Source organism: Lonchura striata, chromosome 17, assembly GCF_046129695.1.
Source record: "Lonchura striata isolate bLonStr1 chromosome 17, bLonStr1.mat, whole genome shotgun sequence".
NCBI lineage: Eukaryota > Metazoa > Chordata > Aves > Passeriformes > Estrildidae > Lonchura > Lonchura striata.
Genome location: NC_134619.1, coordinates 2,527,116 through 2,550,740, shown reverse-complemented (window position 1 = coordinate 2,550,740; position 23,625 = coordinate 2,527,116). Strand labels below are relative to the sequence as shown.

At 49.2% G+C, this 23,625-nt stretch overlaps 3 protein-coding genes across 3 annotated transcripts; 1 reads left to right on the top strand and 2 right to left on the bottom strand.

Moving 5' to 3' along the window:
- CSTF1 (cleavage stimulation factor subunit 1) lies at positions 1-8,956 on the bottom strand. The gene is made up of 7 exons (XM_021534043.3): positions 8,597-8,956; positions 7,539-7,700; positions 6,515-6,710; positions 4,997-5,274; positions 3,729-3,926; positions 2,739-3,129; positions 1-1,468 (listed from the first exon to the last, which is right to left on the bottom strand). Exons 1-7 carry the CDS (start codon positions 8,714-8,716, stop codon positions 1,209-1,211), a joined length of 1,605 nt encoding a protein of 534 aa, XP_021389718.1. The 5' UTR covers positions 8,717-8,956; the 3' UTR covers positions 1-1,208.
- An 857-nt stretch (positions 8,957-9,813) lies between these two features.
- AURKA (aurora kinase A) lies at positions 9,814-14,286 on the top strand. Its single transcript, XM_077786979.1, has 8 exons — positions 9,814-9,867; positions 10,489-10,768; positions 11,304-11,379; positions 11,996-12,187; positions 12,419-12,557; positions 12,894-13,042; positions 13,609-13,783; positions 14,079-14,286. Exons 1-8 carry the CDS (start codon positions 9,814-9,816, stop codon positions 14,262-14,264), a joined length of 1,251 nt encoding a protein of 416 aa, XP_077643105.1. The 3' UTR covers positions 14,265-14,286.
- An 886-nt stretch (positions 14,287-15,172) lies between these two features.
- On the bottom strand, positions 15,173-20,370 carry FAM210B (family with sequence similarity 210 member B). Its single transcript, XM_021534042.3, has 3 exons — positions 20,204-20,370; positions 18,265-18,437; positions 15,173-17,228 (listed from the first exon to the last, which is right to left on the bottom strand). Exons 1-3 carry the CDS (start codon positions 20,345-20,347, stop codon positions 17,012-17,014), a joined length of 534 nt encoding a protein of 177 aa, XP_021389717.1. The 5' UTR covers positions 20,348-20,370; the 3' UTR covers positions 15,173-17,011.
- Positions 20,371-23,625: the final 3,255 nt, after the last annotated feature.

The window sequence follows — 23,625 nt, the reverse complement described above, 5'->3', positions numbered from 1 at the left end:
GCTTTTTAAAAGGCAATCTTTATTTAAATACAGACAAAACCTGTACCCTCACCAGCCCTTGACAATTCCTCAGTGTAATGGAAATTAATCCAGGAGCAAGAACCACCTCACATTTAAAAACCCTCACAAAGGCAAGTGCTGAGCTCTGACCAGAGGAACCTCCCAGCTGTGATGCCCAAGAGCTCTGCAGGAGGAGGCCTCAAAAAACAAGTTTAAGGCTCTGCTCAGGCAGATCTCTGGGAGAGTAAGTAGTGAATCTTCCAACTTAGAGAAGTTGTAAGCACAGTTTCTCAACGATGGGCACTGGGTTTGTGACTAGTTGAAAAAGAATGTAATTCAAGTGCTGTGTAACAGACATAGATGAAGATTTCTCAGTGACATTTCTGAGGTACACATACAAAAATTCAGATGCACAAGTTTCTTTCTTTGAGAGGATATTAAAGTCTCTAAGGCAAAATTATTCTTGTTTTCACCTGCAGCAGCACTGTCACATTTTAATTGCAATGTGGATATTCCTTAAAATTATTAGGAATTCGCTTTGAGGTCCCACTTGTTAAGGTAAATTCAAAAGAGGATGAGATGAAGTCTGACTTTAACACAAGAACTAGAAGACCATTTCTTAAATTCATCTAAACAATTAAAAATCCTGTTTGGATTCTTATGGCACAACTGAGAACTGCAGGCCTACTTGGCCAATAAACAAAAACCACAAAAAAGAATTCACCAAAACCCCAGACTGAAAGATACAAACCAGAGCTTTACAAATAATGAATTGTGGCTGAAGGCAGCTTAAGGCTTCGTTCAAGTTTCTACACCAAGTTCTGCTGCTCTTTGTGTGATCTATTCTCTACCAGAGTTCAGTGGGATTGCACAGACACAACACAGAGCAGAACTGGCTCCTTCTAAGAGGACACAGTCCCATTACCTTGTGTTTCACAGGCAGGGGGAACAAGCTTAGCCCTTTCTGCCAGGACCATTTTATTCTCCACCCCCTCCCTTCAGTACAATTAGAGATGACTTACAAAAATTAAACCACGCACACTAATAAAAAAAATTAGTGTGGGGTGAAGAGTCTCATTGTATTTGTTACATTCCTGCCACGTCTGACAGAATCCAAACGGGCCCAGCACGGCTTCCCCGGAGGCAGCTGCTGGCAGCACCATCACACAGGGGGCAGGAGCTGGGAATTGCTGCTTGGAGAGCTCCCCTCAGTCTGTGGTGGACCTCCTGTACCAGAACCTGGCCCTGTAGTCGTCGCTGCAGGTCATGAAGCCGGGGTTGGTGGGGGAGTGCACGATGCAGCGCACGATGCTGTTGTGGCCCAGGGACAGGAGGTTCCTGCGCTCCGCAGTCCGCGAGTCCCAGCAGCACAGGCTGATGGTCCTTTCGTCTGGCAGCAGCACGTAATCCTCTGTGTGGTTGAACACAGCCTGAGTCCTGTGCACCTGGCGCCCACTCAAACCTGCACCTAAACACAGGCAGAATTGGGACTTTTACAAGTTTTCATACCTAAGAATCATTTTCCGTAACTATCAATTTTCCACAAGCAACAGGTGGTGCAGTAACAAATATTCCTTTGTAGCTGAATCACGGGACCAGAAAGATTTGAGTCCAGCCTCTGCCCCATCCCCACCTTGTCACCAGCCCAGAGCACTGAGCGCCACCTCCAGGTGTTCCTTGGACACCTCCAAACCTCCCTGGGCAGCCCCTGCCACGGCCTGTCCACCCTTTCCATGGGGAAATTCCTTCTGCTGTCCATATATATATTCTAAAATTCCTCAGGGAACAGAAGGAATACCTACTCCAGCTGTGCCATGTCCAATCCTTCACCTAAGAGTATTTCTGCCTGATATTTTTGCAAGAGGCTTTCAGCTGCGAGCAAGGAGAAAGAACACAGAGAGGAGACACAGAGTCTGCTGATCCCTGAGGACTTTTCGGAGTATTTCTCACACAGCACATGCTGTATGAGCTCCCTCGGCCATACCTTCAGGTAGGATGTGTTTCCCACAGAACCAGGGCACTGCACGGATCCTCCCCGGGATCCTGCCGCGTTTCCCGGGAAGCTGCTGCTCCCTGCTGGCTGGCAGCAGGAGAGCTGGACTGCAGAAAGGGACCTACAAACCCCAAAAGCTGACACACACCATTTCCGGAATCTTTTGTGCTCCTACTGCTTAAGCACATCAGTGCCTGATCCCACAGCTGATCTCACACACAGCTGTTGTCACATGCAAAGCTCCCACAGCCTTCATTATTCCCTAATTCCTGCTGAGATCCAAGCATGGCACTGTCAGCACGCTCCAAGGATGATACCTTGCACATAACTGCATCCTTGGGAAAAAAAAATACACAAAAAAGGTAAAAAAGCAGCTGCAGGTACATTTCAGAGTATTGCCATGGCTATAGAGCCACAGAGTTAATGGTTAAATCAACTGCCCTAAAGTAGCTCCAGTGTTTCTTCTTAGTTTCCCTCAGTTCAGTGATAATTTCCCTCCAGAACAATGAAGCGAGTAATGATGTCAGAAAATTCTTCAAAATCTACTCAGACTAAACTATGCTTACACTGACACACAGAATCATAGCTTCTCTTCTGGAATTGGTCTAATGGAAATGTTTTCAAAAATTTGGGGCAATTTATCCTCACAGCAGCAGTTTCTCCATTGCCTTTAGGAATTCTTATTTTCTGACAGCATTTCCAGCCCTGCCACAGCTCAGCACCTGGAAAAGAAGGTGTCACATACCTGTGTATTTCACCAGCGTCCGACCAGTGGATATCTCCCAGAGTTTAGCCACAGAGTCTTTCCCACTGGACAAAATATACTTGGAATTTTTGGAGAAAATAGCAGAACAGACTTCAGCTCCATCGTGTGCCTTCTCAAAGGTGGTGATGCAGCGGTTGGAGACGCCGTCCCAGAGTTTGATGCAGCCATCCTTGCTGCCCGTCACGTACATGTTGGCGCTGGCGTTGTAGTTGACGGAGCAGATGGCGTCGGTGTGCTGGTCCTGGGGGTTGCAGGACACGAAGCACTGGAAGGTGTTGATGTCGTACAAACGAAGGGTTGGGTGCTGGGTCCCCACCAGGATGAAATCCCCAGAAGGGTGGAAAGAAATGGAGCGTAACATCTCTGCTTCCTGTTGGGAGTCAAAACACACGGCGGGTGAGGAAGGAAGAAAGCTGAACTGCAAGGGTCGGTGCTGGTGGTGGTAAAGTGCTAAAAACCTACTGGAATTATCAGCATATGGAAGATGTTTCCATATTGTTATTATCAGCATATGGAAGATGTTTCCATATTATTACTATCAGCATATGGAAGATGTTTCCATATTATTACTATCTGCAAATGGAAAATGTTTCCTATGGGATTGAAATGATAGGCTGCCTGTGGCTGCACTGTAGTTTTTGTCCTAGAGCAGCCTGCAGTGCCCCCTTATTTTAGGATATCACACCCCCCCAAGCCTACCAGATAATCCCAAATGCTCCTCCAAATCAAAGATAACAGAATTTACTTCCAAGTTAATTCAGGTAAGAGTTGGTCTAATGAATAAAAAGCTGAATAAAAGGTTCTAGACTTAACTACAAGTGTCCATGATGCACAGAATTAAGACACAATCTCTGTAATGTCTGCAAATGCTGTAGCTGCGTGCTCCTGCACCCCCCTGAGGCACAGCTCAGCTCACACCACCTCAGCACTCAGACATCTGAGCTTTGGCTGCCCTGAGCAGTATCTCACCTGGATGTATTTGAAGGCTCTTTTGGCAGAAGGTTTTGAATAATCAAACAATTTAAGTGTGTAGTCCCTTGAGCCAGATGCCAGGATCTGTTCTGTTGGGTGGAAAGCTAAACACGTCACTTCATCCACGTGATCGTACAGAGTCCGGATCACAGGGTGGTTCTCCATGTTCTGCTGCGCTGTCTCATTCATCATGACCTACAAAGAACATTCAACATGTTGCTGCTCTTGGAAAATAAAGCAGGTTTTTGACAGGAAAAGTAGGTTTTAGGCTTGCCAGAGTGGCTGAACTGCAGCTCCTCTCTAACACAACCAGGCACACAATCTGTTCCCTTGGTTATCTGAAGGCCCTCTGCAGGTCAACAAATAAGATCCCTGTGTCTTTATGAAGGTCAAAATAACTTGGCTCAAGGACAAACTACTTCAGTAGCAAGAAAACACCACCTTCATAAACAGCCCAAAGCAAAACACTGACTGCTGGAATAATCATGAGAAGCTGCACCAAAACTGCAGCTCTCTGCTGAGAACTTGGTGTGCGCTCTGTGCAAAAATATCCCACTTTTCATTGCCACCTGATAACTGCCTTGGAGAAAGACAAAGCACATCAATGTGTAAAACAGTTTTGAAATAACCAGTGAAAACACTGGTGGCCATGGGGGCTGCAGAGGCCCCATGGGTTTAACATGTACTGTGCTCAGACATTACAGCCACGATCAGCACCCAGAAGAAGCCACTTCTGGCTCAGCTCTCTCCCTGCTGCCAAGGGTGACACAGTGTCCTTGCCCTGGCTCTTCTTCCTTCTAAGGGACGTTATGAGCAGCTGCTGGAGTAGGCAATATGTTGAGACAGGTACTTAGTCCAACCCACTGAGGCAGCCACAAGGTACAGATATGACATGGAGAGAACGCCCAGAGTGGTTATAATCCACTATCCCAATGGGAATGGCATGGACAGGATACTCCCAGAGTGATTACAATTCATTATCCTAATGGGCATGGAATGGACAGGATATTCCCAGAGTGATTACAATCCATTATCCCAATGGGCATGGCAAGGACAGGATTCCCAGCATGGTTACAATCCCTTACCTTGATGGGCATGAACACAATTCCCAGAGTATTTACAATTCATTATCCCAATGGGAATGGCATGGACAGGATTCCCAGAGTGATATAGGCATGGCATGAACACAATTCCCAGAGTATTTACAATTCATTATCCCAACGGGCATGGCATGGACAGGATTCCCAGTGCTCACAATCCCTTACCTCGATGGGCATGGCGCTCTTGGCCAGCATCCTCTCGGTGTCCAGGATTTTGATGGAGGCATCGGCCGAGCCCGTGGCGATCAGCTGCCCGTCCCTGCTGTAGGTGGCCACGCGGCAGGGCCCCTTGTGGGAGGTGACGTAGCAGGTCTCGTACTCGGAGGCCTCGGGGGACATGGTCTGCACGTCGGCGTCGAACTCCAGGTCGATGCCGGTGCCCGGCGCCACCGTGTCCGAGCGGCCGATGGCGTACTGGACAGCGCTGTCGTCGTTCTCCATGCCTGGGGACAGCAGGGTGGCACTCAGGGCTGGCAGCCTTCCCCTCAGCCTGCCACGGCTCCAGGGAAGGTTTGGGAAAGGCAGTCCTGGGGGAGAGCTGAGCTGGCAGAGCAGGTTGGGTCACACAGCACTGGGGAGGAGTGAGGGAGAGATGGGCTGCACTGGAGCAGGCTCAGCTCCTCAGGAGCTCTGGGAATACCCCCAGTGAAGATTGGGAAATCAGTCACTGACCATGCACAGGCCTCCGGTCAGCTTTTCACAGAAGAGCAATAAGCTCCAACACTATTACGTGAGTTTTAAAGTAAAAACCCAAAGTATTTACTGATTCTTTTCCTATTTGTTTGCTCTGACGCCAAACTGTCCCAGCACTGCAAGAGAAAAAACTCGCTGGTCTTCAAGCCCACTTCCCAGACTTTTATCTTTATTTTCAAGATCCAGTTACAGACTAGGGTTCAGCCTGGAGGTGGCAACAGAGCAGACACAAGAGTTTTCAGCCCAGTGGTGATCTTTTTGCTGCTTTCATCTGCTCATTTCAAGTCTAGAATTTGCATTTCAAACAGACACAAAGCTTCACAGACTTATACCCTCAGAACTCAGCTAGTTCAGGCAGCAGAACCAGTTGGGTTACACATGGTGTCATGGCCAGAGCTCCTCCAGGACTTGGTCAGCTTGTTCCAAGAGCAGGTCAGGGGTTTTCCCCGTTTTCCCCACAATGTGGCACTTCCAGAGGGAAGTACAGGGAGGGAACAGGTGACAGCCCTGCTGAGACCCCAGAGTGTGCAGCTGTTTCCTGGGGACTGATCTATAAAAGCCAGCAAAGATTGCCAAGGGAAGGACCTGCTCCCTCTCCAACACTGCCAGGAACAGCCAGACAGGAATTATTTCTTTCTCAAGTCAGCAGAACTATAAGGCTGAGATTTTCCCTCAGATCTGGGGGTTCAGTGACCCCATTCACTGGGGTGTTTTGAGAAGGCTGCCACCCACCCAGAACCCTGAGTGTCTTTAGAGGAGTTCAAACAGATTTGGGCCACACTCAGGGATCTGGTTTGCTGTTAATCACACAGGGATGCCCTTCATAACCCCACAGAGGCAAAGGCTGTACCCAGATGTACAAGTGCTGTGCTATTACCAGACACCACCTTTGCATCAGAGGTGTCTTTCCAGTGACACCAACCTCTTACTTCAGTGGGGAATTAGAAACTAGACTTTTATGTCAGCTTTTGATTCCAGATTCCAGCTTACCTAACTTAATTAAGTGCAGCAGTTGTTCAGAGGGTGCACACACAGACTGTGGTTTGATCTCATTTATCAAGCCATTGGCAATGTTGATGTATCCATCATAGAGCAGCTGGCTAATTATCAGTTTGTAAAGTTGCTGACGATCTTTCAAACTGACTTTTGTCCTATACATTGTGAGCAGGGACTGCCTTGGGGGGGCCTGGAATGAAGAACAGAAATCACATACGAGACAGTTGCACGAAACCACCAGAACCTTGGAACAAATCTCAGGGCAGGCACCAAATATTGCTTTGGTTTTGGTGAAAAGCAGAGATGGGGAGAGGAAGGTGGGGGAGGAAGAGGAGTAAAAAGGGAGAGAAAGAAGAGGAAAGGGGGAAGAAAAGGTGGTAGAAAGGGAAGGAAAAGATGGGAGAAAGGGATGGAAAAGACAGGAGAAAAGAACAGAAAAGAAGGGATGGAAAGGAAGGAAATGACGGGAGAAAAGGAAAGAAAAGGGAAGGAAAAGACTCGGGAAAGGGGAGGAAAAGACTTGGGAAAAAGGGATGGAAAGATGGGGAAAAGGGATGGAAAAGACGAGAGAAGGGGAGGGAAAAGGGAAGGAAAAGACGAGAGAAGGGGAGGGAAAGGGAAGGAAAAGACTTGAGGAAAGGAAGGAAGACAGGGGAGAAAGGGGAGGCAAACGGGAGGAAAAGGGGGAGGTAACAGGGAGGAAAAAGGGGGAAAGGGAAGGAAAAGGGGAGGAAAAACCTGTTGCGCTGCCTTTCTGTGTGACTGCAAACCTCGGCCGCAGAGCGGCCCGCACTCGCTACGCGGCAGCGGAGCCGGCGGCAGGAGCCGAGCGCGCCGGCCGGTGCTGCCGGCGGGCCCGGGGATGGATGGATGGATGGGTGGGTGGATGGGTGCGCGGGGCGCGCACGACAGCCCCGCCGCCCGCCCCGCGGGGAGCCCCGCGCCCTCCCCGCCCCGCCGGCGGCCCGGGCCCGCGCGGGGCGGGCCGAGCCGCGGTGCGGGCGGTGCCGGTACGTACCGAGCCTTCCTTCTGCCGCCCGCGCTCTGCCCCTAAGATGGCGGCGGGCGCGCGGAGCGCATCGAGCGGCGGCGGCGGCAGCGGCGGGGGCGGCCGGGCCCGCAGGACGCTCCTCCGCGAAGGCTGCTGCATCGAGCGCCCGCACATCGATGGGAGGCGGCTCTTGGGGGGGGGACACGACACAACGGGGCGGCGTCACGGCAGCGCCACGCCCCCCGCGTCACGGGGAGGGACCCCCGGGTAGGGGGGACAGACCCCCGGTACCGTTCTGGGGGTCCCGGTCCCGCTTTGGGCTTCCCACCCCCGATCCCGCTCCGGGAGTCCCGATCCTGCTACGGGGGTCCCGATCCCGCTTTGGGGTTCCCATCCTCGATCCCGCTCCGAGGGTCCCGGTCCCCGATCCTGCTTGGGAGCTCCGATCCCGCTTCGGGGGTCCCGATCCCGCTCCTGCTTGGGAGCCCCGATCCCGCTTCGGGGGTCCCCGGAGCCCCGATCCCGCTTCGGGGGTCCCCATCCCGGATCGCGCTCCGGGGGTCCCGATCCCAAATCCCCACTCCCCCCCGGGGAATCCCGGGGTCCTTCTCCCCGTTCCCCCTCCCGGGGGTCCTGGGCGACCCCCCTCCCCATTTCTCCCCTTCCAGGGGTCCCTTCTCTCCACCCCGCCCCTTCCGGGGGTCCCGCTGCCCATTCTCCCTTTCAGGGATCCCGGGGGTCCCGCTGCCCATTCCCCCTCCCCATCCCTCCCTCCCGGGGACGCCGAGGGTCCATCCCCCCGTTCCCCTTCGGGGCCAGCGGGGCGCTGGGAAGGCCGCGGAGCCGCTCTCGGGGCGGGGGAGCGGCGCGGGCCCGGCCCCCGGCGGGCGCGGGGGGGAGCCCGGGGCTTCTTTTGTGTCGCAGCCGCAAAGCTCCGGAGCGCCGCTTCCGCCAGCGCCCGGATCCCAAACACGGCGACGTGAACGGGCTGGGAATGAAGCGGCTGGCGCGGCTGCCCAGCAGCGCTGCGGGCGGGCCCGGCCCCGGCCCCGGCGCAAACCGTCCCCGCCCCGAGCGCTACTCACGTCAGCCTCGAGGAAGGGCAGGCGGAGCGGGCGCGGGTCGAGCAGCGGGGCTGCCATGCCCCCCATGCCCCGGGGCAGCTGTCGTCTGTCACACGCTGCAGCGACACGGCGACCCGACATCTTCTTTTTACCTATCCTGAACCACTTGTAAACACCGACACACACAACCAGGCTCTCCTTCGCTCTTGTTTTCAGCACCGCGGAGACAGTGAACTTTTCAGTGCCTTGCCTCGCAGTTCTTCACCAGCTCCGAGCGCCGAGCGGAGTTTCCCTGGCGGGGACCCGCGGGGCAGCAGCGCCTGACGCCGCGCTCGCTGCGCTGCTCGCGGGCCGCGCTCGCTGAGCGGCCGCGCTGCCGCTGTCCCGGCGCCTGCGAGGGGTGCGCGGTCGCTCGGGCCGGGCCGGGCGGGGCCTTGGCGCTCGGCGCTCGCCCTGAAGCGCTGCCGGCACGTGGCGCTGCCCGGGGCCGCACCGGGGAGGCTCCGGCCCTGCTCGGCCCGTCCGGGGGGGGCACGCACACAATGGCCCCGCTGGCGCTCGGCCCCACGCGCGCTGGCAGCGGCGCCGCTGCCCGGCCTCGCCCGGGGGTGGGCGGGGGTGTGTTGGGGGGGAGTCCGGCGGGAGCGGGACTGACCTGGCGGCGCTCCCGGGGCGCGGAGCGGAGCGGAGGCGGCGGCGGCCACAGGTGGGAGCGCGGCGCGTTACGCGATTTGCGTAGCGGAAGCGGCGGCTCGGCCCGGCGGGAAGTGCGCGGGCGGCGCGCGCCGGGGTGGGGGGGGCGGCGCGGCGCTACGCAAAGTGCGTAACGCGCCGCACGGCGACAACGCCGGTGGAGGGGCGCGGCGCGGCGAGGCGCGTGCGCCCCTCGCGGCCCGGCGGAGCGCGCCTGGTAACCAATAGGCGAGCGGGCCGCCCGCGGGAGGAGCCAATCAGCGTGCGCGGGCCGCGGGAGGGCGGCCAATGGCGGGCGGCGGGGGTTTAAAGGGGTATTTAAGGCGCGGCGGTTTGAATTCAAACAGCTCCGGCGGCCCTGAGGCGGCGGCTCCGCGCTGAGCGCCGGGCCTGAGGGCGGGCGGGGGGGATTGGTGATGGATCTCTGCCGATAAACAGTGGGGATCGATAAGGGACCCGCCATTTCCTGTGCTCCGCTCGCTGAGCCCCGCTGGCTCCCTCTCGCCCTCAGCCAGAGCCGCTCGGGCCGCTCCCGCTCTGGCGCTATGGACAGGAACATGAAGGAGAACCACGCTGCCTGCCCCGGCCGCGCCGCCAAGGTAGACCGCGTATTTCACACCCTTATGTTCCTCTTCCTGAGCAATTTCTTCTGCTGCATCCTTGGACTCGATGCCTGGGAGTTTGCCATTAAAGTTCTGCTAGGTTCTGGAGTGGTGGTTTTTAGTTTTTGCTTGGTGGGTTTGTTTCTCCCCATCGCATATTAACTAGAAATTTGTCTTTCAGTGCCTTTCTCCTAGAGAAAACAGAGCCCCGAGCAGTTTTTAAAAATTATTGTTAATATTAGCCTATCTTATTAAATGGGGAAATCTTCCTTCTATTGCAAGTATTTAAGAGCTCTTAAAGAGAAAGTGAGTGTGTATTATCAAATTATTTTAGATACAGTTTTTAAAAGCAAGTGCTGTGTACATGTGCAGCAGTGCTCAAGATCACCCTTATTATTGTGTTTCTTCTATTTAGAAATACAGGCACTTTGTCAGTATTTTATATAAAGCCAAATAGACCTGATAAGTTTTTGGAACAGCATAAGCAAAATTTTCTTTTAATCAACTAAATACGTGATTCTGTTAAAGTGCTTTTGTGTGGCCGTGCCATCCTGAATGGGGCCGTGAGGGCTGTGCTGTGCTGTTGCACAATTAACGCCTTCTCCTTTCTCTTTGAAGGTCTCCAATCCCATCGGGGATGCCCCCAGACGTGTCCCCGTGTCGCAGCACTCAGCCCCGAGCCGCTCACTGACCACTGGAGCTCCAGCCCGAGTTCTGTGTCCCGCAAACTTTGCCCAGCGAGTCCCCGCGCAACCCCAAAAACCTGTTCTGTCCACCCAAAAACAACCCAGCAACCAACCAGCTCAGCAGCTCCAACCCAAAGTGCCCCAGCAGGCTGCTGTGAGACCTCAGGCTGCAAGCAAGGGCAGTGAGAAACCTCCCCAGGCTGCAGCACCTGGTAATTCTGAGGATGATTTTGTGTGATTGCAGCTGTGACACTCGGGATGCTCCTAAAGCTGCTGCTGATCCAGGGACAGTCCTGCAGGGAAGTTCTTGGTTGTGCCCCCAAACAGAAGAGCAGTACGTGGTTCACCTCGGGTGTTACTGCACCATCCTTATGAATTTACCTCTAAATTAACAGAGATAAATTAGATAAATTAGGGACATTATGGTGTTAAAAACTTGTAGGTGCTCAGCAGACAGCTCGGAGTTAATGTCATTTGCATTCAGACTTCACAGGTTTTCCAAGTGTCCAGGGATACTTTTGTCTGGGGAGGGGGAAAGAATTCATGGAGTTTTATGCTCCATAAGCTTTTAAAATTGCATTTTGCCAGCACTGTTTCTTCCCTAGCAGTCAGCCATGCTAGTTTAATTAAAATGTCACTGAATGGGTTCTAAAAACTGCTTCAGATGATGCACAGGGGTTAGATTTGTTCATGTGTGTGTGTGCCCATGAGTCTGGTTCATTAACTGATTTCCTTCTCTGTACACAGCACAAAACCCTGAAGCAGAAAGCACCTCTAAACAGAAAACTGAAGAGACCAAGAAGAAAAGTGAAGAGACTAAAAAGTAAGTTTATGCCTGAATTCTGGATAACTGAGCCCTGCTGGAGCTCCTTTGGCTGTGGAGCCTGGTGACCCCCTTGCTTTGCAGACACCTCACAAGGAAAAGCAGCCTTTGACCTGATAATTGTCAGGAACAAGGACTTGTTGGAATCTAAAGAAAACTTCGGGCTAAATGCAGAGTGGCTCTTCCCATGGGAGAGCACTGATAGCTGCTGCCTCAGTCACTAGATGTACTCCTGAAAACAAAGCCTCCTTCATCTGGGCAGGAGGCTGGAGTCTATTTTGATATGAAACTGGATTTGTTTATGGCAACTTTAAATTGTTTTGCCATGCCCTGGTGATGTGTCTGGGTTAGGAGTATCTGAAGGAGCCCAGCTTGGTAAACAGACTTCATTTTGTAGTAGTGTGGTTGGTGTAGTGTCTGCAGAAGCTTCAGGAGGAAAGAAAATAGTTTTCACAACTTCCTTTTGAAAAATCTCAATGCTTTTATTCTCTAGGTATTTTCTTAAAGACTAAAATCTAGTTTAGAGCACTAAGCATCTCTTGAACAGCAATGTTATAAACTGTAAATTTGAGTCAAATCCAACACAACTATCCAGCTTTTAACTTTCCTCTTGCAGAAGGCAATGGTCCCTCGACGATTTTGAAATTGGTCGTCCTCTGGGGAAAGGAAAATTTGGGAATGTGTACCTGGCACGTGAAAAACAGAGCAAATTTATTCTCGCACTGAAAGTGCTCTTTAAAACACAGCTTGAGGAAGCTGGTGTAGAACATCAACTACGAAGAGAAGTGGAAATACAGTCTCATCTTAGGTAAAGTTCAGTGACTATTTACTCTGCTTTGTTTGCACCCAAATAAACAAGGTGACCTTGGTTATGATGAGGCTTCTTTATGATAAGGGGTTTGTGTGTTGTGAGCTGAAGGAACACGGATGAGCTGAAATTCCTGTGCTTCCCTTGAAAGCGGAAGGGAACAGGAAAAGGTGGGAAATTGAAGGTTTTGGCAAACACCTGATTCAGAAGAACATTGAAATCTCTTTGCAGGCACCCCAACATTCTCAGATTATATGGCTACTTCCATGATGTGACAAGAGTCTACCTGATCCTGGAGCACGCACCTCGTGGGGAGGTCTACAGGGAGCTTCAGAGGCTCAGCAAGTTCGATGAGCAAAGAACTGCTACTGTAGGTTGTTCCAGCTTCCTCTCCATTCCTGTATCTGGGATATCTGCAGGACAGAGCCAACCCTTCAGATCAAGTTCTGTATTCTGCTGGGGGACACTGAGATTCCTTAGCTGCTAGTTGGCATCTGGGCAGGGAATAATTGGGAAGGGTTAGGGCTGTGCAGGAATTTATGTTCAGAATTGCTTAATATTGCAAGTCACAGCCTGTATTGCCAGGCTTCGAGTGTAAAGGAATAATTGCTTTAATTTAAAATTATAATTATGGCTCCAAAAGGCTGTGCTGCAGCCAGATAAACTCAGGTGACAATATCTTAAAGATTATTCTTTCTGCACCCAGTACATCACAGAACTTGCAGATGCCCTCTCGTACTGTCACTCCAAGCGTGTGATCCACAGAGACATCAAGCCAGAGAATTTGCTGCTAGGATCCAATGGAGAGTTAAAAATTGCTGACTTTGGGTGGTCTGTGCATGCTCCATCTTCTAGGTGAGAATTCAATCTCTTGTGCACTGGAATCCTTCTGTAGTGTCAGTTTTTATCACACAGTTGTGGAAGGGAGGTACGTGGGAACTTCCTGAAATACTGGGGAAAAATGCTGCTATAACAAAGGGCCTAACAGGCAACTGGTGTGACAGAGGAGGGTTGTTAGCCTGGTTTTTAGTTCAAACCTTGCTGGCCCTCAGAGGAAGGCTGGTGTAGGGTTACTGTGCTCCCTGAGATGACAAACCTGCACTTGGACTCGGACATTACACTGGCAATTTGGTTATTTCTGAGAGAGTGGGAAATGGCACCTGAGAAGGGAGGAACAGGTTTGTTCTAGCATGTGGGGTGAAGAAAGGAGCTAAGACTGACTGATTGCAGGGAATGAAATACTTTCAGTAGAAGTAGAAAATGTCCTGCTGGCTTTTCTTTCCCAGCTGTTCTGATGGTGCCGAGTCCATTCAGGTGGACTGCACTGAGGTACAGATGATTGCCAGCATTAGTTCTTATCTGACTCTTGAAATAGATCCTCTAATTATCTTAATCAATGATTAACTTGGACTTTTCTTCAGGAGAACAACTCTCTGTGGGACACTTGACTACCTGCCTCCTGAAATGATTGAGGGAAGAACACATGATGAAAAGGTGGATATTTGGAGTCTGGGAGTTCTGTGCTATGAGTTCCTTGTAGGAAAACCACCTTTTGAAACAGAAACCTATCAAGAAACCTACAGAGCTATTTCCAGGGTAAGTGCCAGTGCTTATCTGGATTAGCTGGGTCGTGCTTTTAGTTCTAGAAAGGTTTCAGCAAACTTAAGTTTGAAACGTAATGAAAACAAAAACAAGAATATACAAATACTTTCACAAGCAACGAGAAGCCTGTTCAGGGTTACAATTAAATTATTTTACCTCCATAGGCAGAAGGTGCAGAGCCTGCAAGGCTGGCACAGCTTTCAGAAGGTAACTTGGAGGTTGAGTGCTTCTATCACTTGGTTATTGCTAAAGAACTTTTGCGTAATTTTAAATGTCTTTTTTTCCTTAGGTGGAATTCAAGTTTCCTCCATTTGTAACAGAAGGTGCAAGGGATTTAATTTCCAGGCTCCTGAAGCACAACCCCTTCCATCGCCTGCCCCTGAAAGATGTGCTTCTCCATCCCTGGATCACAGCAAACTCTACCAAGATTCCCACCAGCAGGAAGAGTGATGCTGCTGCCCCATCCAAAACATAGTTTTAGGAGGGTGACTTGTGGGATGGACAAGAGGAGCCTTGTACTGTGACTACTGTAATGCTTACAAAAGGAAAAGCAGGTCTTGGAATCTAGTGGCAATTGGGATGCAAATCCTTGGGTTGGCTGGTGTCTTAAACTTGAATTGCAGCATAAAATTATTTGACTTCTAGCTGCAGTTTGTGGAATATTTAATGTACTTGAAATCAGTTCCATGTGGGCCAAGTTTGCTGGTGCAAGTATGAAGCTGTTGGAGCCTCTTGTGCCGAAAATGGTTTGTTGTTCCACCACAAGGAAGTTGTTCTGGTTTATGGAACAGTGCAATATCCTGGAGATGCCTGCTCCTCCCTCCCTGGGCTGCTCAGGGTGCCTTACCTGTGGTGTAACCTGAAACTGAGCGAGGGGAATGAATGCCTTTTTCAAATGTTCTAAAAATGATGTGGCAGTTGGTTTTGTCTCTAGTTTTAAATGTGAGCACTCAATTTGTAAAATAAAGAATTGTTACACTGCACCCAGCAGGGTGAGGTTCCTTGTGGCACTGCTTGGCTCAGCACCAGCACAGCTGGATTCCAGTCCCAGAGGGGAATTCCCAAAGTGTAATGCCCACCTCTGTCAAAAAGGCAGCTCCAAGTGCTGGTACCACACAGTCATTCACTGTCCCATAAGCTCAGTTTAGGATTACAAGGTAAGTACCAAATGTGTATTTAAGATGCTTGGTTTATTAACAGTTTGGCCTGCTCTGTTTACAATCAATTTATTCAGAGATCTCCCATCTGATAATATCTTCCAGCCCTTTTTCTCAATTACTTTCAGATGTTTACAAGACATTCCTTAAAATGGTCCAAGGGTCAGGCCCCTTGCCACCAAAATCAAGGCCAACCCTTTTCCAGGAAAACACTTAAAGCAAGCTAAGAGAAAGCAATTTATTGTCTTTTCAGAACAAGACTTTGCTATTTTACAAACAGTTTTTAAAAATGAACCTTCTACAAGCAAGGATTCAAGAATTCAAAATATATTCTCAATTTAAAATACACTTTGCAAAAATCTTCATCTAAACAAATTGCTAGTAGTTTATACAACCACATAAGTAATCAGAATTCTGGCTACACCTTCTATGAAGCGGTTTCTTTACAGCAATAAAACTAGTGCTGGTGCCTTCTACTGAATTTGAATGATTTCATGATTTTGAAAAAGAAACTTTGACTATTCCTTCTTTACCATATTTAAGACAAAACATTTTTCTCAGAAATTATTCTAACTAAAGTAAACAAGACTGCCTCAGAGTAATTTTAGAATTCTTATCCTTGGTCCATGTGAAACTTGGGACTTCCTGTGGGGGAAAGGAATTAAGGTGCAATTTAATGTTCTGGCTGAAGGGAGGCAAGAGGCTGCTCATAAGTTATTTGCTCCTCCTTTCCTCCCTCAGCCAACTCTCATCAAAACTCCACCGTTTCCTCCTCTCCATTCACTAAATTTTAGCAAAAGTAAAAAGCTATTTCAGGGTATTTTCCTACTATGTTACTTAAAGCAGAGATCTGTATAATCAGATCTGTCAGAGCCACCTTGGGGTAAGTGCAAGCACAAAGAGAATTCAGAAAAGAGCAGCCAGCAATCCTAAACAGCCCCAGCTCTCATTCAGGCCTGAGCCCAAAACCCAGGCTAACCCCAGTGTGACACCCATTTATCTGTTTTAGGATTAATCTTCAGGTTTGGTGGAATGTGGATATCCACATCTGTAACTACATTTTAACACCACACTCCCTATAAGCAAAGGCAAAACCCCCTCATTGCTACATTCAGCAGTCTCAGCCTAAAGCACAGGAATTCTTCCTGGGAAGCTGGGAATATTGGAATGTTTCCACTTCAGGTGCAAAAACTCGGAAGATTTGAGTTTCACCCACAAGAGCAGAAAGGTGCTGGGGGTTAGTTTTAAGATACGAAAAACCATGTTTCCAGCACAAAGCCAAATCTCAAAATATTAAAATCCCCCAGCTTCTCTCTGCCTTGATGCTGTTTGGAGTATGTTCACATAGGTAATTCTGGTTTCACTGATTTCAGAAGGCTCAGGATTTCTTCTGAGTCTATAGACATTTAAAAACAAAAGGACTTTAGTAAGGCTGGCTCCCAGCCAGCACATTATCAAACAACAGAATCTTGGACTATGTTAGCAATACACATAGTTTCAGAACAGTGCTTCACCTAGTGTGACTAAACCAATTATAACAGCAATAATTCATCCTGGGGTACTTCTACTGAAGTGAGTTCAGTGCTTGTGTTGTACTGTAAGAAAGGCTATAATAAAAGCCTCTTCTAACAACAGAAACACCCACCTGCCACTTGAGATTCCAATACATACTCTTATCAAGAGAACTGTCCGTGTAGTGAGATATTGTTTATTCTGCTGGAAAGAGAATCTCACAGTTTCTCAGCTCCACAGTAATAAATGAAAGCTATGACTCTGTTTTGAATAGAAAAAAAAAAAGGCTCAAAAGCTGGCTTATAAAGACCCAGAACTGTGCTCATTGTCAAGCATTTATATTCCCACTCGAAGCGCTAACCAGATCCCATTTGAACAGGTTTCTCCTACAACAAGCGGCAAAAGTGAAAGGAGACAAGGACAGCACTTTTCACAGCGCCATTGACCTGAAAGAACAAGTAAGAAACGTGGGATGAGATCGACCTGAACCCAGCCAAGTCTTTGAGAGCAGCTTTTCACCTGAGGAGCTGCGTGGCAGCGAGGCGGGCAGGGCTCAGGGGCCGGGCGCGGGCGGTTTGAAGAAGCCGGCCTTGCGGCAGTAGCGCACCACGAAGGGCACGGACACCACGGTGATGCTGATGCGCACGGGGGCGAAGAGCTTGTGCACAGCATAGGCCAGCACGAAGGTGCTGGTGCCAGCTGCCATCCTGGACTGCAGAGAGGCCTCGCTGAAACCCAGCTTCGGCAGGACCGCGCTCATGTCCACGCCGCTGCGCAAAGAGGAGACGCTGCTTTAGGTTCAAAGTATAAAGCGCAAAATATGGATTTTGTTCACAAAGTGTCACGGTTCCTACTCAGACTTTAGAGATGAAGTTTCTCTGCAAAGTGATTCTTAAAGAGTTACTGTGAATTTGTGTTGGAGTTTCAGCTTCCCAAATTTGACATTAAACTCTGTTCTGTGTCTTGGGGAAATTTGTCACCTAAGCACAAACCAATGGAGACCAAATGAGGTACCTGCTGCTAGGCTTAGTGCTCTGATACAGGCGTACAAAATGACAAACTATCTAAAATCCAGCAAGTGAAGGAAGTATTGAGAATATCAAATGGGCATTATCCACCAAATTCATTAATACAGACAGCAGGGATTCAACCACACCTGAAGGAAAAAAAATGTTGTCACCCTGTGCCACAATGTAGTAAACAGAAGAAATCAGGCTTTCACATATTCCCACTGGAGTCAGGAATAAGCAGTAGGGAATGTTTGGAGTAACACGTTCCCCTGTGTCCTCAGCTGGAATACCTCATGTAATTGATGCATTCCCACAAAGCCACACACACAATTCCCCACCTGACTCCTGTACAGTTCTCTCACATTTTCACTCTAATCCTGTTCTAGTGGCTGTTATTTTCTGCAGTTCAACTGCACAAACTGTGTTCGACACCCAGAAAAATGCCTTTATCTCTAAGCCCCAGAGCACTTCTGCATGACTCTATCTCTCCAGACCAAGCAAGAACAAAAGATATCTGCAAAACAAATACATTTTCTGCCTGGTCAGTTATGTTGGTGCTGTGTGTGCTGTTTTCCCTGCTGATGAGCCTCTGCAAAATGACCATGTACAACTCTCCTGTGTCATGCCTGATGGGAGATCAGGTCCATTTATGGACCCATCCATACTCGAAATTCAGGAGGTAGCTATAGGTTCAATAGGCATAAAGTGCCTGTCTCCTGTCAGAGATAAACACAATGGTAAATGTATTTTACTTTTACTACTACCTACAGGTGACAGACAGCTGTACAAACCTCACCTTGACACAGCCAGGTAGAAGATTCCCAGAGATACTAAGGAAATTCCAACATGGAAGGAAACCCCTACAGCACCATATTCTTTAAAAACTTGTTTCAGCTGCTGGGATTTGTTGAGTTTAATGTTTTCAGCACTGGGATCAGTGGCTGCCTTTTTGAGGGGTTCAGCTGCATCCTAAAAAGAAAACAATTAAAAGTATTTGTTAGCATTAAGCACAAGATCATATTTCAGTTAGCTGAAATTATGAAAGAAGTGTCTTGCACACAGAGTGATTTAGGAAGACAGAAACTCACTTCTGCTTCTCTACATCAGCACAGCAGATGCTGTGGCAGAGCCCAGTCAAGCTCCCTTCTCCCAGCTATTCCTGTCAAAGGAATGCACCGATCTTGGTGTAAATTCTTACACAATTCAGGTTTCATAAATAAAACCAGGTTATTTGATCCAAATGTGTGCCAAGGCACACCCACACAGCTGCTGGAGCCATGAGACTGAGGTGTGGGAGCTATTTCCTTCCACCCCCTGCTCAGCTTTACCCAGTCACTCCTCGGAGCAGGGCTTTTTATTCCAGGGCTAAGCAGCCAGTGGCACTGGAAGTCCCTGGTACCACTTAACAACAGCTCCCTGATGGAAGAAATCCAAAGTTTAAGCTCCTATCAATCACCCTAAATGGATGAGCTGATCAAGGAAGAATTTCAAGTGCTGACAGCAACAAGCAACTCTGTTGCTCCGGTGTAGACAACAACTGCAGGGACATGCCAGGGCTGGTGTCAAGAGCCCAACTGCAGTGAAAATCTTTGTCACAGCAGAAGTCATAGATATATTTTTATTTGGGTACATTTCAAGTGAAGAAGTTCATACCAAACCATATCCCAAAGCAATCTGAAAAGAAATCAAAGGAGGGCAGCTGCGTTGGCAGCCCTTGGAAACTCCCCATGCTTGCCAGAGAAGAAATACTGACAGGAAGAAAACATTTCCACAAAAACCTCAGGATTTGTCTCTAATTAGTCAGCAATTGCAAGGAAAGATTAGAGGCGTCCTCTCCTTCCAGCTGAGCTCAGCAGCAGTTGTGACAATGTGACAGCCACCACAGGACAGGTAGAGCCACCAAGTGCCTGCCACCACCGTCCCACTCTGGTTTCAAGGCATACAAATTAGTAGAAAAATATTCTTGACTAATGGACTTGCTAAGATTGTAAATTAGCATACAAGACAGTCCTACAATCCTCAAGGTAGGCACGCCACCCCCCAAAACACCACATTTATTGGCTGTTTTTCTCTTTTATAATTATTTCTGTTGCTTTGTATTTCATTTTGACAGGAAGTCAAATACAGAAACAGGAAATTGTGTAGCGCAGCTCATCCTGATTCTTGTAGGTTTAAAACTTTAGATTTTTGTTTTGTGGCTCATGAGCTCTGGGTCTTAGGGATGGATCATAAGGACTGAAAAACTGCTTGTTCTGATCTTCCAAGTCCATTCCAATTCCCTTGTATTCACAGGCTCACACCCTAGGAATTGTATCGAAGCAAAATGTTAAAAAAGAACCACTAAAACAGGGCAGTCATGTACAGAATAATGTCCAGCTTAGCAAGTAAAGCTGCTGCCTATTTCCATGTCACTCTGCCACAACATTTCAGCTAAAAAGCCGAATTTATTCGCATAACTCACGGGCTTTAAAGCACGAAAACACATCTCAAACGAGGCACATTCGCACCGCGGCAGCAGAAACCACGCTGCGAATGACGCTGTGGGCATTAAACCGCAGAAAGCTCACACCGCCGATGTCCCCACCAGCAGGTGCAAAGGGCTCCCACGGAACCCCGCCATAAACACGACTGATTGCTCCCACGGGGGATGGGAGAGGGGGGATGGAAAAAGAACCGAAAGGCAGCGCAAGAAGCGGAGGGGCTGCGGTCGGGGCGGCCCCGCTGCCCTCACGTACCTTGGCGCGGGCGCGGCGCGGCCCCGGCGGGAGCGCGGCCTGGGCGCGGAGCGGGGACGGCGGCTCGGGGGACGGCACCGGGGACAGCGGCAATGGGCACAGCGGCACCGGGGACAGCCGGGACAGCCGGCACAGGCGGTACATGGCGGCACCGCCGGCACACGGCAGCGGCCCGGCCCCCCGAGCGGCATGACGGGCCGGGCACACGCCCCGACCGCCTCCTTAAAGCCGCAGCGGTCGCGTTCGTGAGGCGCGGGTGGCGCCTCGGGGATTCTCTCTGCACCCTCTGCCACAGCCTCCCCGCCAAGCATTTCCTCCTAATATCCCTCTAATAGCCTCCCTAGTCCCTCCCTCTTTCATTTTGAATAGTTTCCCCTCATCATGTCACTCCAGGCGCTTATAAAGAGTCACAGAGCTACAGAGTATCCCGAGTTGGACTGGACCCGCCAGGATGGTCCAGCCCAGCTCTGTGCTCTGCTCGGGGCACCCCAGCAGTCCTCAACAAACGAGAGGGATTGCTCCCAGCGACAGGGTGAGGGGAAATGGCTGCAAATGCGGAGAGGGGAAATTCACAGCCCAACAATCCCACCTTGGCATCCCTGGGAGCTCCTGGAGCGCTCAGCCTCGGGCTGTGCCCATGCCCTGGGCAGCCTGGGCAGTGCCAGCACCCTCTGGGGAAGAACCTTTCCCTAAACCTTTCCCTAAACCCAGCCTACACTTGCCTGGTACAGCTCCAGCTGTTCCCTTGCATGTGGCCTTGCTGAACTTCACCAGGTTCGCACAGTCCCACCTCTGAAGCTTGTCCAGGTCCCTCTGGATGCCATCCCATTCCTCCAGTGCATGACTCCAGAGCTGTCAGCAAGCTCGCACAGTTATGAGGGTGCCCTCATAACTGTGATCATAAGGGTTTGGTTTCATCCCTGCATTTTCCTAAAATGGCTCTGTGCCACTGCAGACACAGCTGCTCATGGCAGGGTGAATATCCACGCAACTGCTTCCCGAGGCTGATCCCAGCAATAAAATCCTGCTCTGTCACAACTGCAAAGCCTTTCCTCTTCAGGCACGCAGTTTTTCAGTCCTTATGATCCATGTGAGCACACAGGCCTGGGGACAATGGAGAGCTGTTCTGGATGAATAGGACGGGTTCCCTCTGGAAGAACTTTCTGTTCAGGAGCCCGGAGTGGAGCTGCACAGGCCAGCACGGCGTGGGGCAGTGCTGGTGGGCGGCTGCTGTCGAGTGCAAGGCACCACAGAACAGATGGGTTTCAGGGAGCATCTCAGGGGAAGAGAAGCTGAGAGCTTTGCTTGTAGTGAAACGATCTGTTCTGTCTCAACAGCACTGCCCGTTCCAGGGCGTTACACTGCCTGTAGTTCTTGCTTCAGAAATCCAGCCTCCCTCTGAATGCTTTGGAGACGAGTAGTTTCTCAGAACACAATTTCAATGTTTATTATTGCTCCAAAGCAGTTTGCTATGTGTTTTCTGTGACTGTTCACACACCAACACCACCAGAGAAGACAGGTGATATTGGCATGGCCAGGCTCTGAGCAGAGCACACTACAACTTTGTCCGTTTTCTTTTTGAATAATATAAAAATCCCAGGAGTTAATTCTGGTCTCAGCAAAGGAGATGTCAGTGGCAGCTCTGGGCTCTGCACAGGGACACTGTGTCTGTCTGGCAGATCCATCAGAGCCACTGTGGGACAGAGACCACGGAGCTGCTCTCCTGTGACAGATGTGTTGCTGCCGCTGGACATCCAAAAATCCTGGGCAAGTACAGAAAAGAGCAGGAGGTCACTTAATGAGGCATGAAAGCATTAGGGCTGGCAGTTGTATATGCACAGCCTGGCTGTCTGCTGCCTCCAAAACTCAGTGGGAGGTTTTGTTTGGAAGCAGGAAGGAGCAATATGATAAACACCCAGTGATACATGCTCAGTGAAAAAGGAGCGAACAGCCAGGCTGGAGACACCTTAATGTGAAGATTGTTTATAAGAAAAAGACATTAGCTCTGTGCTGCTCATTGTAACTAAAACAAAAGGGAGAAGTACAGCTTTCAGAAACAGCTCAAGGAAAGGCTTCTTCACTGACACACATATTTACAAATACATCTCAAAATGTTTTGGTGTCTACACTAAATATAAGATATATCAAAAAAAAGGGGTGCTGCAAAATGCTAAAAAATGCACAGATCTCAACAGTGTGTTTCTGAAGTCTCAAAACAGGAGTGTGGGGTGTGGAGATGTGAACCCAAATTGCAGATGGCTCAAGGATGTGTTATTTAAAAATAAACCTAAATTACTGACACACTTTATCTACTACATTCGTGCTCTGTCTGAACCCTTGTTCTAGCTCTCAGCCTGTCTCTACATAGATAAACTCTTATTTTCCAGTTGCAATTTTCCAACAGCCAGAGAGTGCTGCTCTGGTTTTGTGTTATTTGTGTTATTGCAGCCACTGTTTATCATCAGTAAAAGGAAAGCTGGGAACTGAGCTGAGAGCTATTGAAGAGGCAGTAGGTATAATGTCACCAGGAGATGCATTTGAATTCCTGTGAGGCAAAGACCACAATGACCATTCTCTGTAATTTGTCAGAAAGGTTTGTCATGTTTTTATCAGAATGTGTATAATGTAGTAACATAGGGGGTACTCTTTATCAAGGTGTCTGTTATAAACCTCTTAGATAACAATTCCCTTTCCATAATTTGACTTTCTGATGTGAAAATCTCTCTTGGTTTGACAGTGCTGTAGGAACAGTGACAGAACTGAAGTGTGCTCTAATGTGCAATTTCTGTAACCAGAAATCCAGGATGCAGAGTTGTTCAGTCTGTGTTTTGCTGAGAGTCCAAGCTAAATAAAACCACTGCTGCCTGTGGGACTCTGCAGTGAGCTGCTTTAGGAGTTAAATCCATTTGCAGGGATAAATGTGATCAGTAATTCAGTAACAGCTTGGGAGAATGTCTTAGCCAACCTACAAGGATGTTTTGATGATGAAGAAATCTTAGAAGTCCACTAAGTTTTCTAAATTGCATGAGAGCAGATTCATTACATGTTTTTAGAATTATTTAATCTACAAATAATTTAGGGATTGTGAATGTGCTGGTACCAAAATTTAATGCCTTCTAATGGACAAGTAGGAAGTGGTTCCTGTGTGAGAGTGGGAGGCAATTTCTTCTTCGTGCTGGAAGCTGTGTCATTTAGCATTATTACAAATGTAGTAATGTCATGCATATAAATGTAATGAGATGAGCTGCAAACTGATCATGAACCTCATTTAGAACAGAAGGTAAGGTAAATTTTTTTCATATTATAGTAAATTAAGGGCATGGCATGTGAACTAGTTTTAAGTGGCCCTGTTCTTTAGTACATTGGCTCTTTCACATCATGTTCCAAGAGTGTTTGAATCATGAAGATGAGATAATGGGTCT